Source organism: Dunckerocampus dactyliophorus, chromosome 1, assembly GCF_027744805.1.
Source record: "Dunckerocampus dactyliophorus isolate RoL2022-P2 chromosome 1, RoL_Ddac_1.1, whole genome shotgun sequence".
In the NCBI taxonomy this organism is placed as follows: domain Eukaryota; kingdom Metazoa; phylum Chordata; class Actinopteri; order Syngnathiformes; family Syngnathidae; genus Dunckerocampus; species Dunckerocampus dactyliophorus.
In genome coordinates, this window is record NC_072819.1 from 45449693 (window position 1) to 45476598 (window position 26906).

The window sequence follows — 26906 nt, forward strand, 5'->3', positions numbered from 1 at the left end:
AAACATGTCGTGAGCAAAGACTATTACGCTTCCTTGCGTTTGTTTGTGTGATATGTGTTCGCCTATGCTTATGACCGCCACCTACAGGCGTAAAAATAAAATACATGCGTTTAGGTTTGTTCAGTCTTGACTGACATACAAATCACCCTACATGAATTTAGCGATTTTGCCATTTATTATTAATAATATTTAGAGTATATCTGACCACATAAATACAGTACTCCTTCCCGCCCTTCTTCGCTAGTAGTGCACTGTATTCCAGAGACCCTCAGTGGATTTGACTGTTCAGCGGCTCCTTAAAGATTATGATGTCACTGTAGAGTTTCAAAGAGCATCACAGGGATCACAATCAAGATTAAGTGCAAAGGGGCAGAGTGTGTGAAAGGGAAGTACTAAGGAGAAGTGGCAGCATTGGCTTCCACACAGGCCTGTAGGATTTATCTTTGTGGACCTTCCAGGAAATATCACAACTTTTGCTGTGTACAAAATGAAGCTGGTCCTTTCTTTGGTAAGCCAAATGATGTATACTGCATCTGTTATAAACATGAAATCCTGTGTAACGTAATAATGTATCTTTTTAACCAACATTGCCTCTTTTTTTTCAGATTGTCCCATCTATCCAAACCAAGCTTTCATAAGCAAGATGAAGGTAAAATGGACCATGTTGGGCATGGTTGTTTTTTTCCTGCTCTCTGTGGTTATGACCTTTTGCTTCATTTGGCAATACAGGATACCAAAGTTGAAGACAGGTAACATTTATGATCAAACTTGTTATACAGTACATGTTCACCAAGGTTTCTTTGGTATAATGACTAATATGTAGAAGCTGCAGCAGGATTACACAAAGCTGCCACAGGTTTACTAGCTTCTGTGTAAAAAAAAAAAAAGACTGGGAAAGGATGAGTAATAGCTGCTTTTACTTCGTACTTTGTATTTTCGATATATATACTTGAATCCAAAAGTACTGTATTTGGACATTGACAGGGTATTTACAATTTGGGTTCATACACCACCAAAATCAGAAAAAAAAGATGTGATTGACGTGTAGACTTTCGCAAAAATATGGCATTTACCATTTAGGGATTTCAGTCGAGTAGGTAAATGCATTGTTGTCAACGAAACACCTTCATGAAAGTAAATACAACAATGTTTAAACCACTGGTAACATTCTGCTTGTATCAGAAGATGAGGAAAGTATGGAAAAGGAATGAAACAACTCGTGATCCAAAGCATACCACATCGTATGTTAAACATGGAAGAGGCAAAATGATGCTATGTGGTTGCTAATGCTAATAACAAGATTCATTCTGAAAAGTATTATTTTTATCCTACTGTGATATGTACGTGTCGAGCAGGGGTGTCCAAAGTGCAGCCCAGGGGCCCTTTGTGGCCTGTAGCTTGCCTTTTATTGTACCGCCGCACATTCTAAAAATATAATTAAACAAAAAAAAAAGTTGAAAAAAACAGCAAAAAGGCATAATACGCGAAAAAGTGATCTCGTGTCACAAGATCCTGTGAGATTAAAACGTGGCAAGATTTCTCGTTCAGAAAAAACTGTCTGGCCTGGGGTGATAATCAATAATACAATAAATGAAAATGAAACTCGATCATTTTGCCAGCCTTAATATATTGCCATGCGTATGCGTGTCTGTTTCCCTCGTCTCCCGCCTCCAAGCAGGCAGGAAGAGAGTTCACTCCGTGCATTTGTTTTGAGCACCTTGGCGCGTTTGTTCCGTAAAACAATGGCATGAATGGAGTAAGCCCTTTTGACAGTCATACAGTCCCTGTGTCCCGGTGGGTGGAGGCGGGGCCGATACCGTTCACACAGAGTGCACAAGTGTAACGTAGTTGAAGTTATATTAGAGGATTGCAAGTTGTTGTCGTAGATTTTAAATATTTTTTTCATTATACTTTTCTTAAAAGTAAGAAATCTCGTCTTGTCTCGTTCTCATAGACCCAATGTCGTGTATCGTCTCATATCATGAACTGAGTGCCTCGTGACACCACTTCTGCTAATGATACGCTTTGTCACGTATAAGACAAAGGCTGTTTTTTCTTATAACCTGTTAACATGTCAAAAATAATAATGACCTCATATTCTTTAGATTTTGCAGTATTTGGCCCTCGGTGTAAAATGTTTGGACACGCAGCTGTAGTGGGCCTGAGGCAAATGACAAAATAAAAGTGGAATTTCTCTTGTTTAACCCATAAGTGTCTTCAAAAGAAGCACCAGTTGAAGAGATGTGTCCACGTTATCCCGAGCCGGTGCCCCTCAAACATCCCATCATATCATTAAGGGTGGCTTTAGAGAAGGTGACTCTCTTTGTCTTTGTTATTGGACAGATTTTACTACAGTTGTTTCTTTGTGTGTGTCCTAATACCACACATTTTCCCAACAGGTTGATCTTCTCCTGAGGACCAGTGTTGATCGGACTAAGCTTCCAGCGCTGTCTGCGATTTTAGTTTTAAATGACTCTGTTCTGTGGATTGGTAATTTTGGGAAGAAGAACATTAGTGACCCTGTATCAACTGCGCCCAATGAGTATACAGTGTACAGGTGAGCTCAGCTTCATATAGGAGCAGAACTATTACTGTATGTAACATACAAATATAAGACAGCAATAACAACTACGGTAATCTCGCTTTTTTTGTGGTTAATAATAAACCGTGATAAGTGAATATCCCTGAAGTAGGTTTCCTTATTCATAAATAAAATATTTTCATACCGAAAATAAGACATTTAAGACATAAATAAGACTTCCGCTCACGTGTGTTGCTGTGATGTGTTCCAGTGCTAGGGGTGCTGATGTTGGGAGTGGAGTTTTAGCTTGGCGTTGGTTACGGCCGCAACAGTAGCCCGTGTTAGGGATAATTGTGCCGTCAAACCTGCAATAAAAGCCTGTTGTTCAGGGGATCACCTAATGATGACACCTAATGACCAGTATAGAATACTACATATAATAACGTCTTTGAAAGCATTTTCTGAATGCCTTATACTTGGATTTTAGTTTATTTAGCCATTGTTATGCTTGAAAATTCCTAATTTCGACAGAAAATATGTAATTGTGCTTAAATATGGATATTTGACTAATAATAGGCTGTGTTAATGTCAGGTTCAAACTCCTGTGACACTTGTGATTAAAACACAGCAGTATTACAGAAGAGACAAGACAACAAACATATCTTTTTACTCGCGAGGAGAACGGCGGAACGCACCAGAGTTACATTCCCACACCGCTCTGAATACGCTCTCCGAGCCCTCTCTTTTTATTTCCGTTGGCCGTTCCCTAGTTACAGAAAGGTTCAGCTCTCCAGGAAGAGGCCTCCTCCAGCTGGACTCTGTGTCTTTGGCTATGTGTGTGCGTCAGTGTGGTCGTATCATACATGTGTGGTTAATTACTTTTCTACAGCACAGGATATTAACAGGAGCACCAGGCAGTTTGGCCTTGTGCAACTTAACCTCCTCCACGTCTCTTGAGTCACACAAGACTGGGCTTTTGCTCTGCTTCACGGGGCCTGTTTGCTCGCTTTCTGTGCACAGGAATACAGTAATACAACAGACAAATAATACTTCTACAAAATGGGTGATAACTTATATACATTTCTCTAACATTTCAACAACAAAACAGCACGATTGCTTAATGTTTTTGAAAACTATGATACTGTAGAGTGAACCCACAAAATTTGAAAGGCAAAGTGGCGAGAGATTACAGTACTGTGAAAAAGTCTTAAAACAGTTAGGCTTACAGAAGGTGGGCCAACCGTAGGCAGGAAAACCAAAAAATGTCTCATGTTGCCAGATATTTGTTTGTCAGGCTTTTTCTTGATTCATGTAGAGTGATGACTTGATGGGTGACTCCAAGTTCCTTTATTTGCACCTTTTTCCAGACCGTCACCAAAATGTAATAGGATCTTCAGCGGTCCATACATCACCCGTAAACACAAAATTTTGTGAATTTTTTTCATATACTGTATCTTCCTAATATTTATTTTTATACTATATCATGATGAGTATTGTGAGGGTCATTAATACAACAGAGCTAGTGGTAATGGTCCAAGACTTTTGCACAGCACTGTTGTTTTGGCAATTTTTTATCAATACAGATTGTCCACAAAACCAAAATTTCTTTTACGTGTCTATTTTATTACCAAAGCTTTGGAAAGGGGCTTGTCAAGCAGAGAGAACATTCGATGTTGCTGTCTCCCGAGACAAAGAGATACACAGGCTTATGTAATGAGGACGTAAAAGCACGTACACTGAGGCTTTTCATACAAAAAAAGACACTTCTTCTTCCCAGTTAAGGAACAAGAAATCAGAACAACCTGCAAGGCACCGCTAGGACTGCTAAGCTGTTTAGACTAAACTTGGGAGAAGAAAAGATTACTAAAATATTAATTTTGCCATCACGCTGTACATATACTTGCCATTGAACTTAAGCAGGGTTATTCTGAGTCTGGTTTTATAATCTACTCATGACATCTTTGCAAAAGCAGAGTAAATAATGCAGTTGAAAACCTTTTTAATAATATAAGGACGTGAAATATGCATTTTATATCCTTGCCACTGCAGAATTGCAAGCCTCTCCAAGATTTTTCCCACTCTGATGTTGTACAAGCTGTGGGAAGAAGGACTCGTGGGCTCTCTGGATGACTGTCTGGAGAAGTACGCAGACAACTTCACCATCAAAAATCCACTTGGAAGAAGTGGGGAGTCAGCATCCTCCCCAGTCAAGACCTTCAACAGACGTTTACCTGCAATTACCTTGCGAAGGATGGCCAGCCACCTCTCTGGTAACATTAAACCACCTTCGTTTAAGTGGATGTGCACTGTATCTGTGGTGCATTTTTTAATAGCTTCTGATGAACGATGGGCACCCTATTGCCAAACTAGATGAAAATAGATGATAAAATATCAACAAGATCAAGGTAGAGATAACATTTAAAATGCTGATGGGTTACTTAGTAACAAAATAGCCGATGCATTTCATGCATTAATCTGTAAATTGCTTACAGAAATAGTTCTGCAGGTTTTTTTTACAGGATTACCCCGAAGATTAAGGTCAACTAATCTCCTTTGGAGTGGAGACACCCAAGCAGCCCTTAATTTGTTACAGGACGATGTCCTTGTTGCAGATCCTGGAACAAAGTAAGGCACTTTAAAGACAGTACATCTCTATGACTCCAAGATAACCAGTGTGTGTTGCTATGTTAGTGTTACATGATTTCATTCCAGTCATGTCCTACCCACAGATGCCACTATAGCAATGTTGCCTTTTCCTTACTGGCCAACGTCTTGGCCCCGGAGCTGACTGGAATGGACTTTGAGAAGTGGGTTTTCCATAATATTTTGGATCAGCTCGGCATGGAGAACACTGGTTTCGACATGACTCCTGTGATTCAGAGGCAGATGGCAGTGGGTGTCTATAGCAATGGTCAGCCTGCACCCCTCTACAATTTGGGCTGGTATCGACCCGCAGGTCAGATGTTCTCCACAACAGCAGACATGGCCAAACTTATGATGGCGCTCCTGGGCTCATACAGCAGGACGCTACTCCGAAAGGACACCCTGAACACCATGCTTTCCTCGCTTTTCCAATGCCAGAGTGGCTACTTTGCCAACTACACGGGCACACCATGGGAAATCAACCAGCACCTGGGCTATGACGTGGTGAGAAAGGATGGCGACTTGGATGGCTTTGCAGCCACTCTCTCCCTTGTGCCACGACTTAAATTGGGACTGGTGATAATGATGGCTGGAGTCAGACCGTCGGACAAGGACTTAGTGAGCAGGATCTACAGCCATCTCATCCCTGCACTGGAAGGTGCATTCAGGGATGCTGAACTCACTCTCAGACCACCACCTGACCCAGCTCCTTATATAGGCTTTTTCACTTACAAAAATATGACTTTCTATGAGATTAAAGCAGGATCAGACGGGGTTTTGGTCATGCAGCAATTTGGACCACCGGTGGAGAAAAGTGTTCCATCCAATTATCAAACCATCCACCTTGAGTACCTTCAGGATAGGGTGTTCAGAGTGGTATTCAAGAGACCATACCCTTGTAAGTTAACGTTCAACAGTGCCTCGGTCTCCCTCGAGACACAAGACAGACAGCTCTTTAATTTTTACCTCTTCAACAAGAAAGGTGTTTCGCCAGGTTTTGATTCGCCAGGACTCAACACATACAGGGTTAGGCGCATAGCCAGCAGACCATATTTTACCACATGAAGACAGAAGGTTGTCATGGTAACAAGCAGAGGCGGGACGAAGTCAGTGTTTTGCAAGTCTCAAGTAAAGATGCGCAAGTCCAAGTCAGTTCTCAAGTCAAGACAAGACAAGTCGAGTCAAGTCCGAAGTCATAGGCTTGAAATTTTTGAGTCCTTACAAGTCATAAGCACGGTTAAATTGTACCAAATGAAATACCATGACCTTGGAATTTGCAAATGCAAATTAAATGATCCTCGGTTGCATGTTGTCACATTCCGGTGTTAATCACTGCCACTCTCAAAGAAATGTAAACCACATCCACATTGTTTATTCTTGAGAGACTGGGGGAAAATTTGGTGTCCTACTGGAAATGACATAACGGTCACATTCATTGCATACATTGACTGGAGACACATTTTACTCAACATAACAACATACTCACTGAAAAGTATTTTTAGGTCATCAGACCAAAGTCCGATTTATTCATGTGATGATATTGTCGAGTCCAAAGTCATCAAAATTGTGACTTGAGTACACACCTCTGGTAACAAGTGGGTCAGTCATCCATCTGCCCATCCTGTTCGGGGTCATGGCAGATGACTACACCCTGGACTGATTAGGTGGTGATTGGTCTTAGTTAAACTGCATGACAGTCAGCCATGTGAACCACTACACTACCAATGGCCGTGTGAGTCTTTGAGTGCTCACCTATGTCTGCTTTATTTCATAGGTAAAAAAAAAATAGTGGGCCCTACTCAAATATACGCCAGGTCTACCCAAATAGATGCTCCAATCTTTAGGATAGTAATATAAAATACAGAAAATATATAGTAGTTGTCTTGACATCCTATTATTGAAGAGGGAATGCCTGAAACTGGTTTCTTTTGTGTAGGGCTGCAAGTAACGATTATTTTCTTTGTTGATTAATGTGAAGCTTGTTTCGATTTATCGAGTACTGTAATCGGTTAGGCCCTAGACGGACCAAGTCAGTATGAACCGAACACATACAGTTAGTGGTTTGGTCCACAACATATCAGAAAACAGGCAAAAATGCTGTGATCACTGTTTTCCAAAGTCAAAGCTGATGTGTGTGAATATCTTGTTCTGCCTAAAACACAAAGATAATAGGTCCGCTTTCATGGATGACAAAGGAAATTAAAAAATATTCACATTTGAGAGGCTGAAATCAGGGGATATGTACATTTTTAAATAAAATGACTAATTGAATACCAAAAGAGTTAATTGGATAATCAATGAATCATGGATTCGTCAATTCATTGTTGCAACTATTTTTGTGGTCTGATATTTGAAAACTTTGAAAGGCGGCTTTGCAGTTGTGACATTTACACTTATGTTTAAGCAGTAATGCGTGATGAGGTCTCATTGGCTGTTGAGGCACTGATGTATCTTATTGTCTGATTATCAAGAATAATGATGTCACGTTACATTAAACAGACTGTAGGCAGGGATTACGCCACGCTGACAGTGCCTCACCTTAGGTTTTGTCTCTGTATTTGATGAGGAAATCTGCAAATTCAGCAATTTTTACTTAAGAAAATGTTAACGATTGGAATCACACAGGAAATAAATTTATAATACAATTCAATGGGCAAATAATATTTATTTTATGTTATTTGTTTTTGTATTTTTCCATCAACACAGGCTCTGCCTCACCTGACAACACGTCACTGTTCCAGCATTGGTGGAGAGCCTCATACCAATCAAGCTGTTGTATGAACAATGACAATGTCTGCAGTTAGGCTGCACCAAAAGTCCAAGATCGTCCTGTCTTTGGAATGACATCTTTGCACACCACCTAATGAATAAATAGTAATGTAGGTTACATTTATAATCATTTATTTACACTCTGTACTCAAACATGTTAACAAAAACGCTTAAATATCCATTGTAAGAAGTCAACCTTTAACATACTTCACTCCACTGTAGTCACAGTATGAATCCAACTTGTACTGACAAAATCTTGTTACAGGGAGTCTGATAAAGTACACAACACTGAAAGAACACCAAGACCGGCTGTGGCAGGGAGCACCTGGAGAGCTGGGTAGACACTCTCCTCAGGTTGTGTCCTCATCCAGGGTGACGAAACAGAAAGGCAGTATACTAGGTTCTTTTTTTTTTTTTTTTTTTTTTTTTTAGGACACATCCAAAATGTAATCAGCACACAATTATCAGACTTATAGCAAGTGCGGTGACACTATTAAAAAGGGACTGTATGCAAATGGTTCCCCGGCTGCCTAAATAAAGGGCAGCAACGTTCAAATGTGCTGCAAGCATTAGAATTGTCCCTCATCACCTCACACTTTGAATTTGGCAGTTTTACTCATCACGGGTTTCCAAACTACATTAAGACATTCAGTGCCGTTTCATGGTTGACTATGGCCAATTATTTAGTCAAAAAATATATTCAAATCTTACATATTAAGTCTAAATGAAGCACTTTCAAGCACAAACATGGATAAATTAACTTAAGTCCAAATAGAAGGCATTGAGACAACATTCAAATACAAATCGTTGGTATTCTACACTGGCCACTAGGTGTCAGTAATGTTACACTGATGAGCTAGCCACTGGAGGAAGTAACCCCAACATGTTTTTTTCGCAGTGCTAATATGTGAGTCTATTTTGTCTTAAATGGCTTGTTTTGTCATATCTCTACTATTTTGGGTAATACGAGTGTAAAGGTGTCTACAGAGTTCTAATAATGTCTTTATATTTGTCTTTGTATTTAGAAGGTCACAAACTGGTTTTCTATGCACAATAATATTCCACTTATAAATCAGGATTCCTACTTTGCGGAAATTCACTTATTACGGTCTGGTCCAATTAACCTCGATAAAGGAGGGATGACTGTACACTCCTGATCAAAAATTTTAAGACCAGTTGAAAAATTGCAACAACTTACAGTTTGCACTGTTGGATTTTAAGGAGGTTCTAAGAAGTGCTTCAAAATACAAAAAAAATAAATCAGGGTGAAACAAAAAAAAAATGTGAGTAGGCAATTTATTGCAAACAACCATTAAACTGAAATAGACTGTTCATCAGCTAATCAAAAGTTTAAGACCTTAGTTAAATAAAAAACATGAAACCCCCCTGAAATAGACATAACATGCAGCCCACGTGGACGAGGGCCTTCAGTCATGAGGTATCTCCACATAGCCATCTTCCTTTTGACGCCCCTACACAACCTGACGCCCCATTGTTCCATTGAAGGAAAAAGCACCGCAGATCATGATGACGCCCCCTCCACTGTGCCATGTGGAAAACATCACAGGTGGGATCTCCTCATCATGCCAGTAACGTTGGAAGCCATCAGGACAGGCAAGGTTACTAGAATGAAACTTTTTGTTTAAATGTCCGTGTTTGGAGCTCTCGTGCAAATTCCAAATAGGCAATTTTGTTGCATTAAAGAAGATGAAGCCTTTGAAGATGTTGTTTGTTCTCAAAACCCTTTGCTCACAGATATCGTCTGATGGTTATTGGACTGCACTCAACACCAGTAACAACCTTAATTTGGGCCAAGGCCACATTTTTGCCAAGTTTTCAAGTTTTGATCAGCTGATGAACAGCCTGTTTCACTTTCGTGGTTGTTTGCAAGACAGCTTTACTTAGAACCTTATATCCCACTTCCTCCCGCTTTGAGTACGTAAAGTTCACGCCACATAACACACGCATGCACATAAGTTAGGCTTTCTGTCAGCAAATGATAGCAATGATAGCTACCAATTTTAGCGACCAACGTTAGCTATCATTGAATGTATAGCGTATTGTAACAACATGAAAAAAAATGTTGGTCGCCTCTCTGAGACAACTTGTGTGTGTGTGTACACACACACGCTTCGACATGTATACAATTGACATTTTTTGTACAATCTGTTCTTTTAAATCACTATTGGTAACATATGCTAGCCAGTAGTAGTGTTCTTGTATGTTTACTCTTCAGTTGCATAAAGTCCCTTTAATGCATGCCACACTTTGGATTATGGAATTAACTTGGTTTTGACCATGCTGAAAAAAAAAAAAATAAATAAAATTTTAAAACCATGCAGTCGTTTTAAAATTTAAAGCCACCGAGTTGTTCAAAAATGTCATCTTTTCTTCTAAGTTGAAAACCAAGGAGTTTGTGTCAGGTTGTGTTTTTAGGATGTTGGTCATTTATAAAGAGCTTTCATTAAAAAACACAAATACGTACAATTTTGTACAGATAGTGTTTTTCAACCACCAGGTCCGTGTTAGAACAGGTATTTTCTACACGAGTTCGATCCGCAGCGGCACTCCACTCGAATCCTTTTCTTTGGAGAACTGGAGACACCCGCTAGGGTGAAACTGGAGTCCATCTTGGAGCTTTCTGTATCTACAGGGTCAACTGGAAGCAAACAAACGTTTCAGAGTAAAACAAATTGTTTTGAATTATTGGTTCGTCGATTCACGTTCATCCATTCAGTGAAGTCTATATAAGCTGATTTGGGGTGAGAGGATATACCCTGGACTGGTCACCCGTCAATCGCAGAACTTAACACACAGACAGACAAGCATTCACTCACAGGCGATCATCTTCAAACAATCTAACATATCTGGGTGGTGTTCAGAATGAAACCAAATCTGGTACACTGGCATCTCTCCCAAACAATACTTTCCAGGGGTACCTAGTTTTTCGTTATTAATTCATTCCAAAGAGAGCTATTTCAGAACTACTGGGGAAGGCTGAGCCGCGCAAAGAAGTGGATGAACGCTCCAAACTCAACTTCAGCCGCTAGCGTTGTGGCACATGGGGTCGTAAGAAGCGGGAAGTCGTTCACAGATGGAGAATACATGAAAGAATTGTTCATAAAAATATCTAACACATCTACACTCCAAATTTAAAAAAATAAACAGGAAATTATTTAAAAAAATGAAAGAAATGACTCTCGCCGCAAAGGCGAGAGACAGGACCAATAGAATGGCAACAAACATCACCAGGAGGCAAACTGATTACTTCAACTCAGTGCAAGCATATTGAATTGCCTGTGATGAGTCAATTTATGTAAACAATACCGAGCAGACAGCACTGATGTGAACTCTTATGGGCTTTGTTTTTGTGTTAAAGTTAGCTACATCTCATTTTAATTTTACACATACAGTATATGGAAATGAGTCAAAAAGACCTACAGAGTTCAGTTCAGTGTTTAGGCTTACACATGCACCTCTGCAAACTTTTACAAGTTGATAAGCTGTATAATGTTTTGCGGATTCATGTTTTTCTTTACTGGAAGAGGCAAAGTGGCTCCTTTGATGGTAAATGTTGCCGACCCCTTGGTGACACGAAAATGGAAACACAAAAATTGAGGCAATTTGTGCCATAGGAACTAACGTAAATCTAATTAATCCATTCCAGACACCACAAAATATTAACAAAAACAATACATTTTCGAGAGAATAGTTATAGTTTCTCATGCAAAAATCAATTATCAAAATCGATTATTATTATCATTATTATTATTATATTAGTTAATTATAAATGACAAATGGATGGGGCCGCACGGTGGCCACATATTGGCCACACAGTCAGGAGTTTAGGAAGATCTGGGTTTGAATATCCTTTTGGGCAAACTTGAGTGAAGTTTGCATGTTCTCCCCGTGCGTGCGTGGGTTTTCTCCCGGTACTCCGGTTTCCTCCCCACATTCCAAAAATATACATGTTAGGTTAATTGGAGACTCTAAATTGCCCATAGGTATGAATGTGAGTGTGAATGGTTGTTTGTCTATATGTGCCCTGCGATTGGCTGGCAACCAGTCAATATATGTACTGTATATGTACCCTGTCTCTCGCCCAAAGTCAGCTGGGATAGGCTCCAGCATACCTGCGACCCTAGTGAGGACAAGTGGCATAAAAAATGGATAGAAGGACCTTACTGTTGAGGCGGTCTTGCCGTCGATTCTAGTGAGATCAAATTCAATAGTTTCCCTCACCTTCTTTATCAAAGTGCTGGCATTCGCAACTTTCTTTGGCCCCATTGTGGGTTATTTAGCAGGCATATTCAATAAAAAGTGAGTCAACAATGTGTAGAGTGCTGTGTTTGGGTACTTAATTTCGCGGAATGGTACAATACAGGGCAAACAGATTAGTTTGAAAACCGAGACGGTGTAAAAAAACAAGCAAAATTTTGGCCAACATTTTCAACAAAAAATGAATCGGGGTGTGCTTTCTGGTCTTTTTGGACGCTACGCTACAGTATACTAGGATAAGCGGTTTCACAGCCATGAGCCAAGACACAAAGATGATCAGATTTGAATTTTGCTTCCTTTGAGATAGATCAATAACTAACAGCAGCAGGGCCCTTAAACTTGAATTAAAACGCAAACAGCAAGTGGACTTACTTTGCATCTTGTAGTCAAAGGTGAGTTCCTCTCCTGCCCGAATGGCTCGTGTTGAAAATAAAGCGATTCGTGGGAGTCGCTCATCAATGTTGTCAATAAACACATTGAACACTTGTAGGTTTGGGTTACACTGAAAATACAGGAAAAGATGCACGTGAGGTAAGTTATATCCACACTCGTACAACCTAACAACAAAATACTTTGTTCAAATCAAATAGTAACCAAACAAAAGCACAGGTGGATGCACTCACACTGTGGTTGACAAAGTGAGAGACGTTTCCTTGGTGAGCAGCATCCACTGTGTACACGTCTTCCACGTAGTCCAAGTCAAATAGGTATGTAGAGCCTTGGCAGTCGTATATGTGACCTCGTTTCTCTGCTTCGTCTGTTGTGATGATCTGGAAGAAACAAGAATGGAAGTGTTGAGACACGTTTCCCCATCGCTTGTCGATAGAAGTCTGCAGGCTCTTTGGAAAAGACGCAGAACGCGAGAAGATGATTTTCATAGTGACAGTAGAACTGTTTGTCTTCTGAATATTCAACCTGCTTTTCCTATATTAGTAATCATTATCTGCCATGACTGTTCTGCTTTTGCAGGTCAGCACCCTCGTAACTGCGCTTGTAGTTCCAATGATTCAAGTATTTTTCTTACCTCTCCTACATATTCCATGACAAATGTGTTCTTCCTGATATGCTGCAGAGTACGGACACCCCATCCACGGCCGTTGTCCGTCTTAAAGATACACAGGTCAACCTGAATGCCTTTTTGCACCACTCTGTTGGGGCAGTCTGGGCCACAGAGGCACTGAGAGTTACACTCGTATATGGGCTTCCCAGGCCGGATCCGAACCTGGCCAAGTTCATTGTAGGCAACACGGTGCAAGGATGCACCAGGACAACATCCGTTCACCGGCTCTTCTAAGCAGTTTTTACACTCACAGCCCACGGCCATTTCATCAAAAACAATGCCTGGGCCTGCTTTGTAGTGGTTGATGTAAGTGAAGTTTTTAGGTGGACCCTCAAGGTCGACATCGTTCCTCACAAAGATACGACCAGGATGGTTGCATGTTTGGTTGAGCTGGACCTCCCAGCGTTCCAGTCGCTGACGTAGCTTAGCTTTCAAAACTAAGAAGGTTGAGATTTCCTTATCCAGCTTTTTGGGGATGCTTCGTCTTTTCTGGCGTCTCAGCTCCTGATCCAGGTCTAGGTGGAACTGCTTCATCAGTTTGGGGCATTTGAGGTTCCTTTTAGGTTCCCAGGTGTTGACGGACTCTGGAAAGCCCCTCCATTTTACCAGGTAAAATTCCTCTTCCTGAAATACACATCCTCCGTTAGCAACTTTAGAACTCACGTGACTGAACTTCAACTGAAGTACACAAATAAGAACTTTGGCTAAACCATAAACACATTATTTCTCATTGATTGTTGTTTGTGAAAGATGTTTCGAGGCAAAATAAAAACAACGGCATCTTACTTTAGTCCTCTTGTAGTCACAGAGGAACTCCACCTCATAATCATTGACGTTGGCTTTGGTTATGCCGAAATCTTTACAGTGGAGCCTCTCTGTGCGGCACAGGGCTTCAAGATCATCCAATGACAGCTTGCCGGGCACACTGCAATCTGAAAAAGCACATCAATTCACCCGGTGTTCAAATACACTGACAAGACTGCCATCAAACATTTGGATGGATGGCACTCTTGGTCTGATGGAATGTTTTATTAAATGGAGAAATCTCACATTTTTCAGTACAGCCATGCTCTTTGATAAGTGTTAAGCAGTAGATACACAGACACATTTTCTATAACAAATCCAAAAGGGAAGGTAGTACAGTACATATAATCAAATGTTGGTGTTGTCTTCTTGGTACAGCAATCTGTGAAAGTTTAAATTCCTGCATGTCCTGTACGGTGTACGGTACATATGGTGTCGTGTCAATAAAACTGACTTAAAATGTCACTGATAAAATATACCTAATGTTTTAGAGACTATAAATACAACGCATGGACTACCTGTAATAACAACAGGTACAAGTAGATATAATTCACTCTTCACTGGCTGACTAACTTGACTTAAAGTGCAGCTCTTTGTTTCATTCCATTAGTTTATGTTTATTGTTCCTCAGCTGAAAGGATCTTGCATTTTCACCTGTATAAAGCACATGTATAAATATTACTCAATATATACCCATATATCAATTTCAAAATGCACAAGTCTTAAGTTTGGCATATTATCTCAGAATTTACATTTTCGACGAATGTCTGCTTATTATGTTGCAAAGCAAGCTGCCCAGGAAGAAAAATGAAAAACATAATGCTTGCTTTAACAACATTGACGAGATAAGACGTGGCGCGAGTGAGGGTTGCCTCCTTAACTAACTTTAGCAATCTAAATACTACGACACCAACTACGTCTACAGCACATAACATCTTCTTTGACAGTGGTAGTGCCAAGCGTATCCAAAGACAAGACATAGTCACGTAGATAATCTTAGCAAAAATGTATCAAAAGGAGACCACATTTAATGGCATTTAACGTGCACGACTACCTTCACTCCTGCAGTCACCGTGGTATTACACAAGTCACCAAGGCACACGTAAATGTTGCGCAAAGTTGTAAATGCTGTGCAATACGAAGAACGAAGACATCGTTAATTATGAGGAATAACACATAACCATCGAGTGTATTCAAACGCGCGTTTTCGCGATTTACCTTTCAAAATTTCCGCCATGTTTTCCGTGCAGCCGCCAAAAGTACATTGCTGGGAAAAACCTGACGGCAGAAGCCACAGTCGCGACTGCTAATTGGTCGAGCGTTTTATATCAGTCTTCTCATTGGCTCATGTGTTACTAAAAGCCCCGCCTTTTCTTCCTCCTCCCCGTTGCTGTTCTACGTCTTTTTTCTTCTTCTATCGTATGTTTTGGGGTAGCATTTAGTGTTTGCTCCAAAGCAACACCGCGACCACTTACGGGAAAAAAAGCAAATTGGTAAAAGAAAACAATAATGTGACTTTTCTACATTGTACAAATAAACGCCGGTACGGTAGTGGGCGCTATGTAGTTGTAAAGGACTTTCTCCAGCTTGTCTTTGGCGCTAGCTCCAAATGTTGCAGTCTTATTGCTCTTTTTGGTGCAAGCCAACAATCAGCAGAAGTACATGTAAGAACTGTTTTCGCGTTTTTCATGATTTCTCCGATGTAATATTTTCCTCTAAAAGGCTTCCGAATAAAGGTTACGAGAGTAAGTTAAAACCGCATGCGCGAACAAGTCAATACAATCACGTAATTATTTCGGCACTCAAGTGAATTTAGACAGAGTAAACTGCTAACGACACTAACCCTTTTGATTTTTAACTCACCTTTGACTGCAAGACGCATTTTGTTTTTTATATATATGTTTTTTGTGTATGTGTTTCAGTGACAAACATTTTGGGTTACAGAAAAGTACAGACGAACGGCAAGGAAGTATTTTGATAGCAAAAATATGCATTATAAATCGTCACAAGACGAAGCAAGTAAAATGTTGTTTAAAAAGACGCAACTTGCACTCGTATTACAATTGCACAATGTATGCCAAAAAGTGAGAACAGTTCTGTCCATTTTCTGTTATGGCGATGTAACGTGCATTTCCTGGGTGTGTGTTTGTGCAGTTGCACCATGGATTTGTCCAGCAGACTCCGGGTGTGGATGGAGCTGGCTGAGAGCTGTGGAGTCAGTACACTCCAGCAGGGCATTCAGCAGGTCTGGATGCTGCTGCTCATTTGTCTTATCAGCAGGCTGCTCTTCAGATTGGGTCAGCATCACCGATTGCTTATCATTTTGCATTTTTCATCAGCTACCTCGGATAAGATGACATTTGCAGTTCACGTGGTAGATTGCCTTTTTAAAATGAACTAAAAATCACTAAAGTTGTGATTTTAATCTAAGGCGCTTCCCTGTGTGTGTTGTATCCTAGGAGGCGTGTCGTCTGTGAATCACATTGTGTCAATGTTCGGCGGAATGTACAGCCTCTTCCTCTTCTTTGACCTGCATATGCTGTGGGTGCTGCTACTCAGTCTCCTCTGTTACCTCATTCTTCTACTTGGCCGACACTCCAGCAGCAAAGGCCTCTTCCTGTCCACTGCCGTTCTCATTTACCTTCTCATTGGGTAAGAACACACTTTACAGTAGACTATGACTAAAGGGGGCCATCCATCCATTTTCCTTTGTTTATCCGGGTCTGGTCACGGGGACAGCAGTCTCAGTAGGGAAGCCCAGACTTCCCTGGCCACCTCCTCCAGCTCCACCGGGAGGACAACAAGACATTCCCAGGCCAGCTGTCTTCACTCATGAACAAGACCCAGAGATACTTGAACTCCTCCTAAGGGGCGCATGCTATTTAAAGATGCACTGTAGGTACAGTTCGTTCCAGACTAGGGACAGATTATATGCCGATTGTGGCATTAAAAATAAGATCGGTATCATTTTTTTCTGCTGATAATGATATTGCGAGTGAGTGAAAGTGTTGTGCTCCACACAGCAGCAAGCTTGCTAGCTCAGTATGCCCCCAGTCTGGAATTATTTCCAGGTTTCGCCTTCGGATTGTAAAAATGCAATTTGCAATGATTTTAAACAACTGCGATGTAAGGTACACGTCAGAGTAAATCTGATATAGCACTGTATTGATGGTCAGGGGCGTTCTAATGCGTGACCAGGTAAAATCTCACATTTCCTTATCGAAGTTGTATGCTGCTGTTTTAAAGAGCTGTTTTTTTGTTTACATTTAAGAGTTTGTGACTTTTGTGTTTCAGAGAATTACATTTAATTGACACCGTGACCTGGCATAAGATAAGAGGTAAATGTTTTTTTTATTTATGGTCATTTTCATGATTATGTTCATTTATTTTGAAGTCCACTTATCGAGTCAAACTTTAAACCATCCTGACAGAAATGTGTGTTCTTGGGTTTGTGTGTGTTTGAGAGGCAGTCAGATGGTGGTGGCGATGAAAGCCATTTCTCTGGCCTTTGACCTGGACAGAGGAGCAGTCACCGCTTTGCCCACACCAACTGAGTTCCTGGGCTACGTTCTCTTTGTGGGAAACGTAGTCTTCGGCCCCTGGATCAGCTTTTCAACATACAAGGCTGCTGTTGTGGGCAGGAGACTGGTGAGAGATATTTTGTGATTTTTGTTGTGTGTGTGTGTGTGTGCTGACTATTCTTTGTTGTGCTGACAAGGTGTTGAGAGATTTTTTTGCTCCTCAGAGCTGGTTATGGCTGTGGCGCTCCTCTCTCAGCCTGCTCAAGAGTCAGATTTGCCTGTTGGTGTCCTCGTGCATCGCTCCTTACCTGTTTGTTTTCTTCATCCCCATCCATGGAAATGCCTTCACACACAAGTAAGGGCTTTTGTAAAAAAGTATGCAAGTCACTGAACATGTAAATAAAAGGGATATGATCCAGTTTCTGCATCAGAGTTTAAATATTTTTTGTGCGTTTTATAGGTGGCTTCGTGCCTATGAGAATGCATTGTCTTTCCACTTCAGTAACTACTTTGTGGGCCACCTGAGTGAAAGCAGTAGCATGTTGGCTGGAGCCAGCCACACTGAGGAAAAAGACAACATCCGGTGGTGAGTTTATCCAGGGATGGGTGAATGTTTAAGGAGTTGGTCAGCTTTAGGTTCTTAGGATTCACAACCTGGACCACACTGAGTATGTGAAAACTTATGATCTACAAGTAGAACTTGACCTGGACCATTTTGTTTGTCCCAGGAAAACCACAGTAATAAATTAATTTTAAAATGGTATAGTACAGTCAAACCTTAGTTTTTGAACACCCCAGTTTTCTTAGAATTTGTTTTTTGATAAAAAAAAATGTCACCAAAATTTTGTTCTGGTTCTGTACACTGTCTTGGTTGTCATACAATATTGCACGTAACAAACTAGTTTGTTTGCCCTGTACTGTATCGTTCCACAAAGTCAAGGTCTCAAGTCTTCAAAAAAGGCATGTTCATCTGTCCATTTAGTTTATTTATAATTATTTAACATAGATTTTTGCATCTAAAGTGGTGTGAAAAAGTGTTTTTCCCCTTCTTCAGTTCCTATTTCCTTTGCATGTTTGTCACACTTAAATGTTTCAGATCATCAAACAAATTTAAATATTAGTCAGTGACAACACAACTGAACACAAAATGCAGTTTTTAAATGAAACTTTTTATTATAAAGGGAGAAAAAAAATATAAACCTGCATGGCCCTGTGTGAAAAAGTGACTCCCTGTTAAAACATAACTTAACTCTGGTTTATCACACCTGAGTTCAAGTGGAAAAGCTTATAAAGCCATTTGGAAAGCTTTGGGACTCCAGCGAACCAGTTTATCCACAAATGGCGAAAACAGGCAAAAGTGGTGAACCTTTCCAGGAGTGGCCGGCCAACCAAAATTACCCCAAGAGCGCAGCGACGACTCATCCAAGAAGTCGCAGAAGACCCCACAACAACATCCAAAGAACTGCAGGCCTCACTTGCCTCAGTTAAGGTCAGTGTTCATGACTCCACCATAAGAAAGACACTGGGCAAAAACGGCCTGCATGGCAGAGTTCCAAGATGAAAACCACTGCTGAACAAAAACAATAGTAAGGCTCGTCTCAATTTTGCCAGAAAATATCTTGATGATCCCCAAGACCTTAGGGAATATACTCTGGTCTGACGAGACAAAAGTCGAACATTTTGTTAGGTGTGTGTCCCATTACATCTGGCGTAAAAGTAACTCTGTATTTCAGATAAAGAACATCATACCAACAGTAAAATATGGTGGCGGTAGTGTGATGGTCTGGGGCTGTTTTTCTGCTTCAGGACCTGGAAGACTTGCTCTGATAAATGGAACCATGAATTCTGCTGTCTACCAAAAAATCCTGACGTAGAATGTCCGACCATCTGTTCGTGACCTCAAGCTGAAACCAAGTTGCGTTCTGCAGAAGGACAATAATCCAAAACACACCAGCAAGTCCACCTCTGAATGGCTGAAAAAAAAACAAAATGAAGACTTTGGAGTGGCCTAGTCAAAGTCCTGACCTGAAACCTATTGAGAAGCTGTGGCATGACCTTAAAAAGGCGCTTCATGCTGGAAAACCCTCCAATGTGGCTGAATGACAACAATTCTGCAAAGATTAGTTGGCTATAATTCCTCCACAGCGCTGTAAGAGACTCATTGCAAGTTATCGCAAACACTTGATTCCAGTTGTTGCTGCTGCGGGTGGCCCAACCAGTTTTTTGGTTTGGGGGGCCATGTAGATTGGATTTTTTTTTCTCCCTTAATAGTAAAATGTTTTATTTAAAAACTGCATTTTGTGTTCAATTGTGTTGAAATTGACTACCGTAATTAAATTTATTTGATGATCTTAAACATTTAAGTGTGACAAAAATGAAAAAAAAAAAAAAATCCGGAAAGGGGAGAAACACTTTTTTCATACCAGTGTATATATTATATATTTTCATTAATATTTCCGTGTCTGGAATGTATTAATTGGATTTAGTTAATTTCTTATCAGGAAAAACATTTCGGTTTTTGTGTGACCTTATGGAACAAATTACAGTAACAATGAAAAACGAGGTACCACTGTATGTTATCCATCTATCAAAACTAGACTTTCAAGGTTACAGTTTCTGTAAAAACTGCAGTAAAAAGACTTTTGGGGTATGTGCAGTACTGTGAAAAAGACACAATCAGTGGTTGGTGCATCCTCATGTTATTATATATTGAAACGCTACTGTTGCTTACCATAGTGTCATTTTTTTATTCAGTCTGAATTGCAACTCTTAATCATATCAGCTTACACTGTAGAAAAGTGTTGGTAAACCGGAGAAACATGGGGATGTTGTCCCCTGAGAGGCATCAACTAGTCATCTCAGACAGTTCGAGTCCACTGAGAAATGTGGTATGTTTTTTTTTTTTTTTTGCATAAAAACATTGATATGAAGGCATGATAAAAAATAATTAAAAGCTAGAATAATTAAAACACATAATTACCTAGCAAATTGCATGTGACTTCTGAGATGACAAACTGCTATTTAATGACCTGGAAAGGGATGACTTTGAAACAATAAAATATTTTAGTAGGTAAAGTTTCTGAAATGATTTCTTTTAATTCTACGAAAGAAACGACATTGCAAAAACAGCATTTTTTTAGTGTGTTCACTTTTGTTTGCCATATATTGTGTGTTCGCATCTAAACGGTTGTAGGCACAGAAACCTGTTTAAATAGAAACAGACACAAAATATCTTTTTAAATTGTTGAAAATGTTTAAAAGGGAATATTCCAGTTCCTCAGTTATTTGTATTTGTGGGCTAATTGTGCAGGGAAATGGAAGTGGTCAAACCTCTGAATGTGGAAATGCCTCGCTCCATGGTAGAAGTTGTGATTTCCTGGAACATTCCCATGTCACGGTGGCTTAAAACCTGTAAGTCTCCTACTCTGACACAGGATTGACAGGTGATTAGGGATTACACCACTCATACATTATCTACTGTAACTTGTTTTCCAGAAAGGATTTCATATTCATCAACATTTAATACACACTTTGCCTTGTAATGTTGGACAGTTAAGCAACAATAAAATTGAACCATTATGTCAAACCTTTCAAATATACACAGCATAGGTATTTTGATGTTTCTTTCCTGTCTTCAGATGTCTTCAAAAATGCCATGAAGCTGGGGACTTTCCCCGCAGTCCTTGTCACATACACAGCCAGTGCTTTACTGCATGTGAGTATCGTACACTTTAAATTCCTCGAAATTATTCAACCCCCTTTGGAAATTACATTTACAGTGGAACCTCGGTTTTCGTCATGAATCTGTCCTACAAAATCCGAATACATTTTTCCCATAAGAAATAATGCAAATCCAATTAATCCGTTCCAGACACCCAAAAATATGAACAAAGAACACATTTGATAGAGAATAATTTTTTGTGCAGAAAACAATGCAAAATACATATAAATGATGAATTAAATGGATAAATGAACATTTAGAATCACTATTAGCTTTGCAGCTGTTTTCTTGGCCCCATCGTAGGTTATTTTCCATCCATACTCAATAGAAAAAGCACAGACTGCTCAGTCAGAAATAGGCACAACTTGTGCTTGTGCTTATTAGAGGAAATAAGGAGACAGACACACAGCTCTTCATCGTTCTGTGTGTGTGTTCAATGAACAAATAAAGCACTGACACGCATATTATAAAGATGATTTAAAGGATTCTCTGGTCGTAATCTGTCTATAATGTACCAACTCTAAAAGAACCACTAGCCATTTTTCATGGAGACTGATTCACCGACGCATACCAACAATACTTTGTTTGGACACTCTATTCCACGGAAGGATACACGGGACAACCGACTAGACAGTGTACAAAAAAACGAGGCTTTTATTTGGCAGTAATTGGTAAAATATGTCAAAATCCTACAAAAGCTGGGGCATATGAAAACAGAGGTACCACCGTATTTTCAAAATGTACTTACAATATATTGTAGTTTTGTTTTTTTTTAAAAAAAAAAAAAAAAAAAAAAAGGTCAATATTTTAAATAGTTTTTGTTGGTTTATTACAAACATAAGTCAAATTTGAAATAGAATTTACAATGAGGGTTGGATAATGTTGAGTGCAACTGTACATGCCATTATTTGAAATGCAACTGACCATATATTGATTATTATGGTATAGTATTATTTAACATGTAAAACACAGGAAGTGAAAAAATTGTCAGTAATTGCTGAGACACGGGGAAAGAAGCAGTAGGATTAAATAGGATCTGCTTCTTCCTTTTCGTACATGTGTAATTGTTCTAGTGTAACCGTGTTGTTCCGCAACGTAAATTGTTAAGCATGTCCAAAACAAATAAACCATTAACGTTACATTACTATCCATGGAAATGTTAACTCATACTTTGTTGTCTTTTAGGGTTTGAGTTTCCACCTCGGAGCTGTGCTGCTGTCTTTAGGCTTCATCACATATGTTGAACATGGTACGAATTGCCTTTTTGCTTGCACAATATACTGTTGGAGTCTTGCGAGGGTCCCTGTTAGAAATAAATACCACCAAACACATTTGATTTTACGATCGATCAATTCATTCATTCAGTGAAATAATGTTTTGTAGTCTGTCCTTTACAAATACTGAGCACTGTTTGACATAAGTCTGATGTGAGCATTCCTAAATGTAAGAAGGGTAGCCACATGTCGCATACAGAACTAGTGAGTGAACATGTTTGGCGTAATACAGGATTGACCATACAAGTACATTAATGGATCCAAAATACAGTCGTCCCTCACGACATCGTGGTTCAAACATCGCTTCCTCGCTCTATTGGGTTTTTTTAAAACATGCTGTCACTAATAAATGATTGCTGTTGCATGAAAGACAAGTCATATGTGGTATTCTGGTCACAAGGCATCAGTAATATTACATTACCTTAACAGTACATGGAGACAGCCATGCCATGTCCGACATGATAGAGTTATCCCCCCATTCCGTGTGGAAGTGGTACATTTTTGGCTTCTTACTTTGTCCTTCTTCCCTACTCCGTGTCAAGCACTTTTAAGTTTAGAACAAATAAATTGGTATGAGCGCTGGCCATCTCTTATGTCCCTGCCATGATCCCGTAGCCCGCGCATTAGTGTTGCACAGTGTGGTGTAAACGAAGCACAATGTGGTGTAAACAAAGAATGAGTGTAAAGGTGACTATAGGGATGATATTTCATGACTACAGTGCTCTAATAATGGTAAAGCCGTATTAAGAAAGCCATAAACAGATTTTCTCTGCTCTAACTACAAAAAATATTCAGTTTATCAATATTGAATTCTAATTCAAAAATTCACTTATCTCTGAACCAATTAACCGTGATAAATGAGGGACGCCTGTACATTCAAATCTTAATTTTTTGCCCCCTTTCATCTCAGTTCTGCGAAAGCGACTTGCTGCTATCTTCAGTGCTTGTGTCCTGTCCAGACCTTGCCCCTCTGAGTGCGGCCACCAACATAAGAAGGTACAGCTTTTTTACTCAACCATTAAAATGATTTAAATCTTTATATTTATTAGAATCATCTTTATTGGCACAGCACAGTTTAACAGTCAATATAGACATACACAGATACACAATATTTAGAGAGACCTGGTATTCAATAAAATGTGCATGGATAAAAGCCAGTAAAGAAGTGCAACTTAGATTCCTGATTATTTTTTTGCATGTTTGTCACACTTAAATAAATATTTAAATATTAGTCAATGACAACACAATTGAACACAAAATGCGTTTTTTAAATGAAGCTTTTTATTATTAAGGGAAGAAAAAATCCAAACCTACATGGCCCTTTGTGGAAGAAGCGATTGCCCCCTAAACCTAATAACTGGTTGGGCCCCCCGTAGCAGCAGCAACTGCAATGAAGAGTTTGCTATAACTTGCAATGAGTCTCTTACAGCGCTGTGGAGGAAATTTGTCCCACATCTTTGCAGAATTGTTGTTATTCAGCCACTTGGAGGGTTTTCCAGCATGAAGTGCCTTTTTAAGGTCATGCCACAGCATCTCAATAGGATTCAGGTCAGAACTTTGCATCGACCACTAAACACTCCATCGACCAAAGTCTTCATTTTGTTTTTCTTCAGCCATTCAGAGGTGGATTTGTGGTGTGTTTTGGATCATTGTCCTGCTGTAGAACCCAAGTTTTGTTTCAGCTTGAGGTTACAAACACATGGCCGGACATTCTCCTTCAGAATTCATGGTTCCATTTATCACAGAAAGTCTTCCAGGTCCTGAAGCAGCAAAACATCCCCAGACCATCACACCACCACCACATTTTACTGTTTGTATTATGTTCTTTTTCTGAAATGCGGCGTTACTTTTACGCCAGATGTAATGGGACACACACCTTCCAAAAAGTTAAACTTTTGTCGCGTCAGACCACAAAGTATTTTCCCAAAGGGCTTTGAGATCATCAAGATGTTTTCTGGCAAAATTGGGACAAGCCTTAATGTTTTTGTTCAGCAGTGGTTTTCTTCTTGGAACTTTGCCATGCCGGCCATTTTTGCCCAGTGTCTTTCTCATGGTGGAGTCATGAACACTGAACTTAACTGAGGCAAGTGAGGCCTGCAGTTCTTTGGATGTTGTTGTGGGGTCTTTTGTGACCTCTTGGATGAGTCATCACTGCGCTCTTGAGATAATTTTGGTTGGCCGGCCACTCCTGGGAAGATTCACCACTGTTTTTTGGATGTTTTTGCCAATTGTGGACAATTGCTCCAACTGTGGTTCACTGGAGTCCCACAACTTTAGAAAAGGCTTTATAGCCCCTTCCAAACTGATACTCAATATGTTATGTTTTAACACGGGGGGGCAGCAATCACTTTTTCACACAGGGACATGTAGTTTTGGATTTTTTTCTCCCTTAACTAAAAAAAAAAGGTTTCTTTTTAAAAACTGTATTTTGTGTTCAGTTGTGTTATCATTGACTAATATTTAAATTTGTTTGATGATATGAAACATTTAAGTGTGACAAACATACAAAAAAAATAAGAAATGGGCAATAACTTGTAAACACTTTTTCACACCACTGTACAGATTGAAGTGTACTCTATTTCCATTTCCAGTATTCCATCCACTTCATATGTCTGGTTATGGTGTAAATGTTTTCTCTCATCCTAGTTTTTGTTTCTTTGGTTTGCAGGAGTATTGGGTGATGCTCCTGAACCTGTGTTTCAGTTTCTTGGCTATCTTCCACCTCACCTACTTGGGCTCCATGTTTGATCCTGGTGTTGAAGAGGAAGTAGAAGAGGTAAGAATTCCACAATGACAAAGGCCGCGGTTAAGGCATAGCAGTTACTTTGACATGCAACGAAATGAAATAAATACAATGGGAACTGATACTGACTTTTTCCGCTGATGTGACAAGTAACAGATCAAACAAACTTTTATTCCAGTTTTATAGTAAAAGTATACATTTCATAAGCCTGGCTAGAACATAGCATTGTGAGACGTCACCACCACGCTTCATTGTGTCTGCAGTGCACTTTTAGTGATACGTTTTGTGATTTATGGAATTATGGCCAATCCACTATCTGTAAATAGATATGTGTATACTGTAAAGTCTTATTTGCACCTGTTTTGCAGGGTTATGCTGCCATCCACACTGTTCAGCGGTGGTCTGATCTTAACTGGGCCAGCCACTGGGTTGTTTTTGCCTCCTGGGTCTTCTATCGTTTAATCCTGTGATGTCTTCAAAGCAGAACACAATTTCGGGCAGACAATTCATACTTTCTGCCTCGGGGCTCCACAGAGATCATTGAGTCGAAATGGAGGTTGAAACAAGCACCAATATATGCACAAATGTTTCCCAAAATGTTTGTGAATTTGTCATCAGCCACAATGTGCTATTATAAACAGTTTATTTTGTGCCCTTTCAAAATACATTGAAAATAAGTGCATATTTTGTAAATACCTCATCAAGTAATGGATGGATATCTACCTAATGTATTTACACGTTTGACATGCTGGACTGATGTATTTGTGTTGGTCTCAAGTCCATGTTAGAGGTACACTTTGATTTTATACGCATATGAAAAGGTTTTGCTTCTTCACTTTATTTTTTATACAAATGTCTTTTTGTATTTCTTCTATTAAAACATATTTTACTGCATAACTATATTTGTAATGGACTGCCAACTGATCATAGAGCAGCCACTGTAATGTAATGAGATGTCAACCTCTAAGCGCACATCTGCTTGTTATATGTTGTGATTTATGAACATGTGTTAGTGTCTGTGGTTTTATTCTATCGTGACTTTATTCGTTTAATATATCATTTGGCTTTCAGCTCGGCACAACAGGGTGGGAGTTAGCAGTAATCTAACTTTCCGCCATTCCCTTTCATAAACACGCTGTCCCTCTGTTGTGGCGCTACCTCAGAAGCTAGGAAATTGCCGGGTTTCCTTCATCTGCGCTGTTCACATAATTTTGTAAAAAGGCTTTAAAAAAGTTACATATATATGTATATGTATATATATATGTATATATGTTTATTTTTTCCTGTACCACAGCCCAATAAAAAAACGAAGTGCCAGCCACACTTTGCATACCCCTGCCATGTAGTTTAAGAGGGGTCATTATCGTTGCCACCACCTTTAACCTCTTTACCACATTTTGGCTTGGTAATGGGTATTTGTAGGTATATAAATGCACTTCGTGAATTTATAGGGACAATAGTATTATTGCGAGGTATATTAACTCATATTTTCAAGAGCTGTATTCAGGCAGGTGACGGAACAAATATCATGCGTTGTTCCTACACGGACTGAAAATATTGGCGTGTGTTCCA

General features: G+C 39.7%; 3 protein-coding genes across 11 annotated transcripts; 2 read left to right on the forward strand and 1 right to left on the reverse strand.

The window, feature by feature from the left end:
• The first annotated feature begins 19 nt into the window (after positions 1-19).
• Positions 20-6960, forward strand: lactbl1a (lactamase, beta-like 1a). Of its 3 annotated transcripts, XM_054773902.1 has the most exons (8): positions 29-508; positions 606-649; positions 730-749; positions 2213-2313; positions 2400-2557; positions 4571-4791; positions 5041-5146; positions 5251-6960. In XM_054773902.1, the coding sequence occupies exons 4-8, from the start codon at positions 2242-2244 to the stop codon at positions 6227-6229; spliced, it is 1536 nt and encodes a 511-aa protein (XP_054629877.1). In that variant the 5' UTR covers positions 29-508; positions 606-649; positions 730-749; positions 2213-2241; the 3' UTR covers positions 6230-6960. The 3 variants fall into 3 exon arrangements, with proteins under 3 accessions (XP_054629885.1, XP_054629877.1, XP_054629868.1); XM_054773910.1 differs by lacking the exon at positions 730-749 and having other exon boundaries at positions 20-508; XM_054773893.1 differs by having other exon boundaries at positions 39-508; positions 606-749.
• On the reverse strand, positions 6468-15366 carry suv39h1a (SUV39H1 histone lysine methyltransferase a). Of its 2 annotated transcripts, XM_054773933.1 has the most exons (7): positions 15294-15366; positions 14058-14203; positions 13236-13895; positions 12835-12981; positions 12584-12713; positions 10419-10592; positions 6468-8024 (listed from the first exon to the last, which is right to left on the reverse strand). In XM_054773933.1, the coding sequence occupies exons 1-6, from the start codon at positions 15310-15312 to the stop codon at positions 10459-10461; spliced, it is 1236 nt and encodes a 411-aa protein (XP_054629908.1). In that variant the 5' UTR covers positions 15313-15366; the 3' UTR covers positions 6468-8024; positions 10419-10458. The 2 variants fall into 2 exon arrangements, with proteins under 2 accessions (XP_054629908.1, XP_054629898.1); XM_054773923.1 differs by lacking the exon at positions 6468-8024 and having other exon boundaries at positions 8334-10592.
• A 123-nt stretch (positions 15367-15489) lies between these two features.
• On the forward strand, positions 15490-26773 carry LOC129181826 (protein-serine O-palmitoleoyltransferase porcupine-like). 6 transcript variants are annotated; one of them, XM_054777493.1, is made up of 13 exons: positions 15490-15568; positions 16230-16372; positions 16535-16727; positions 17370-17413; positions 17542-17723; positions 17821-17951; positions 18057-18182; positions 20907-21007; positions 21235-21311; positions 22503-22566; positions 23502-23587; positions 25260-25367; positions 25703-26768. In XM_054777493.1, the coding sequence occupies exons 2-13, from the start codon at positions 16237-16239 to the stop codon at positions 25802-25804; spliced, it is 1350 nt and encodes a 449-aa protein (XP_054633468.1). In that variant the 5' UTR covers positions 15490-15568; positions 16230-16236; the 3' UTR covers positions 25805-26768. The 6 variants fall into 6 exon arrangements, with proteins under 6 accessions (XP_054633468.1, XP_054633485.1, XP_054633459.1 ...); XM_054777510.1 differs by lacking the exon at positions 15490-15568 and adding an exon at positions 15611-15739 and having other exon boundaries at positions 18099-18182; positions 25703-26773; XM_054777484.1 differs by lacking the exon at positions 15490-15568 and adding an exon at positions 15611-15739 and having other exon boundaries at positions 25703-26767.
• The last annotated feature ends 133 nt before the right edge of the window (positions 26774-26906 follow it).

What these genes read in the sequence shown, in the direction of transcription:
- LOC129181826 (XM_054777493.1), top strand. Translation starts at nt 16,237, where the DNA reads ATGGATTTGTCCAGCAGACTCCGGGTGTGGATGGAGCTGGCTGAGAGC. An exon ending in CAGCCAGTGCTTTACTGCAT is followed by an intron (nt 21,312 to 22,502) that starts GTGAGTATCGTA and finishes GTTGTCTTTTAG; the next exon opens with GGTTTGAGTTTCCACCTCGG. An exon ending in GCGGCCACCAACATAAGAAG is followed by an intron (nt 23,588 to 25,259) that starts GTACAGCTTTTT and finishes TTTGGTTTGCAG; the next exon opens with GAGTATTGGGTGATGCTCCT.
- lactbl1a (XM_054773893.1), top strand. Translation starts at nt 644, where the DNA reads ATGAAGGTAAAATGGACCATGTTGGGCATGGTTGTTTTTTTCCTGCTC. An exon ending in TAAGGGTGGCTTTAGAGAAG is followed by an intron (nt 2,314 to 2,399) that starts GTGACTCTCTTT and finishes TTTTCCCAACAG; the next exon opens with GTTGATCTTCTCCTGAGGAC. An exon ending in GTTGCAGATCCTGGAACAAA is followed by an intron (nt 5,147 to 5,250) that starts GTAAGGCACTTT and finishes TCCTACCCACAG; the next exon opens with ATGCCACTATAGCAATGTTG.
- suv39h1a (XM_054773933.1), bottom strand. An exon ending in TCATGGAATATGTAGGAGAG is followed by an intron (nt 12,982 to 13,235) that starts GTAAGAAAAATA and finishes TGTTTCTTCCAG; the next exon opens with ATCATCACAACAGACGAAGC. An exon ending in CTTTGACTACAAGATGCAAA is followed by an intron (nt 10,593 to 12,583) that starts GTAAGTCCACTT and finishes GTTTGCTTCCAG; the next exon opens with TTGACCCTGTAGATACAGAA.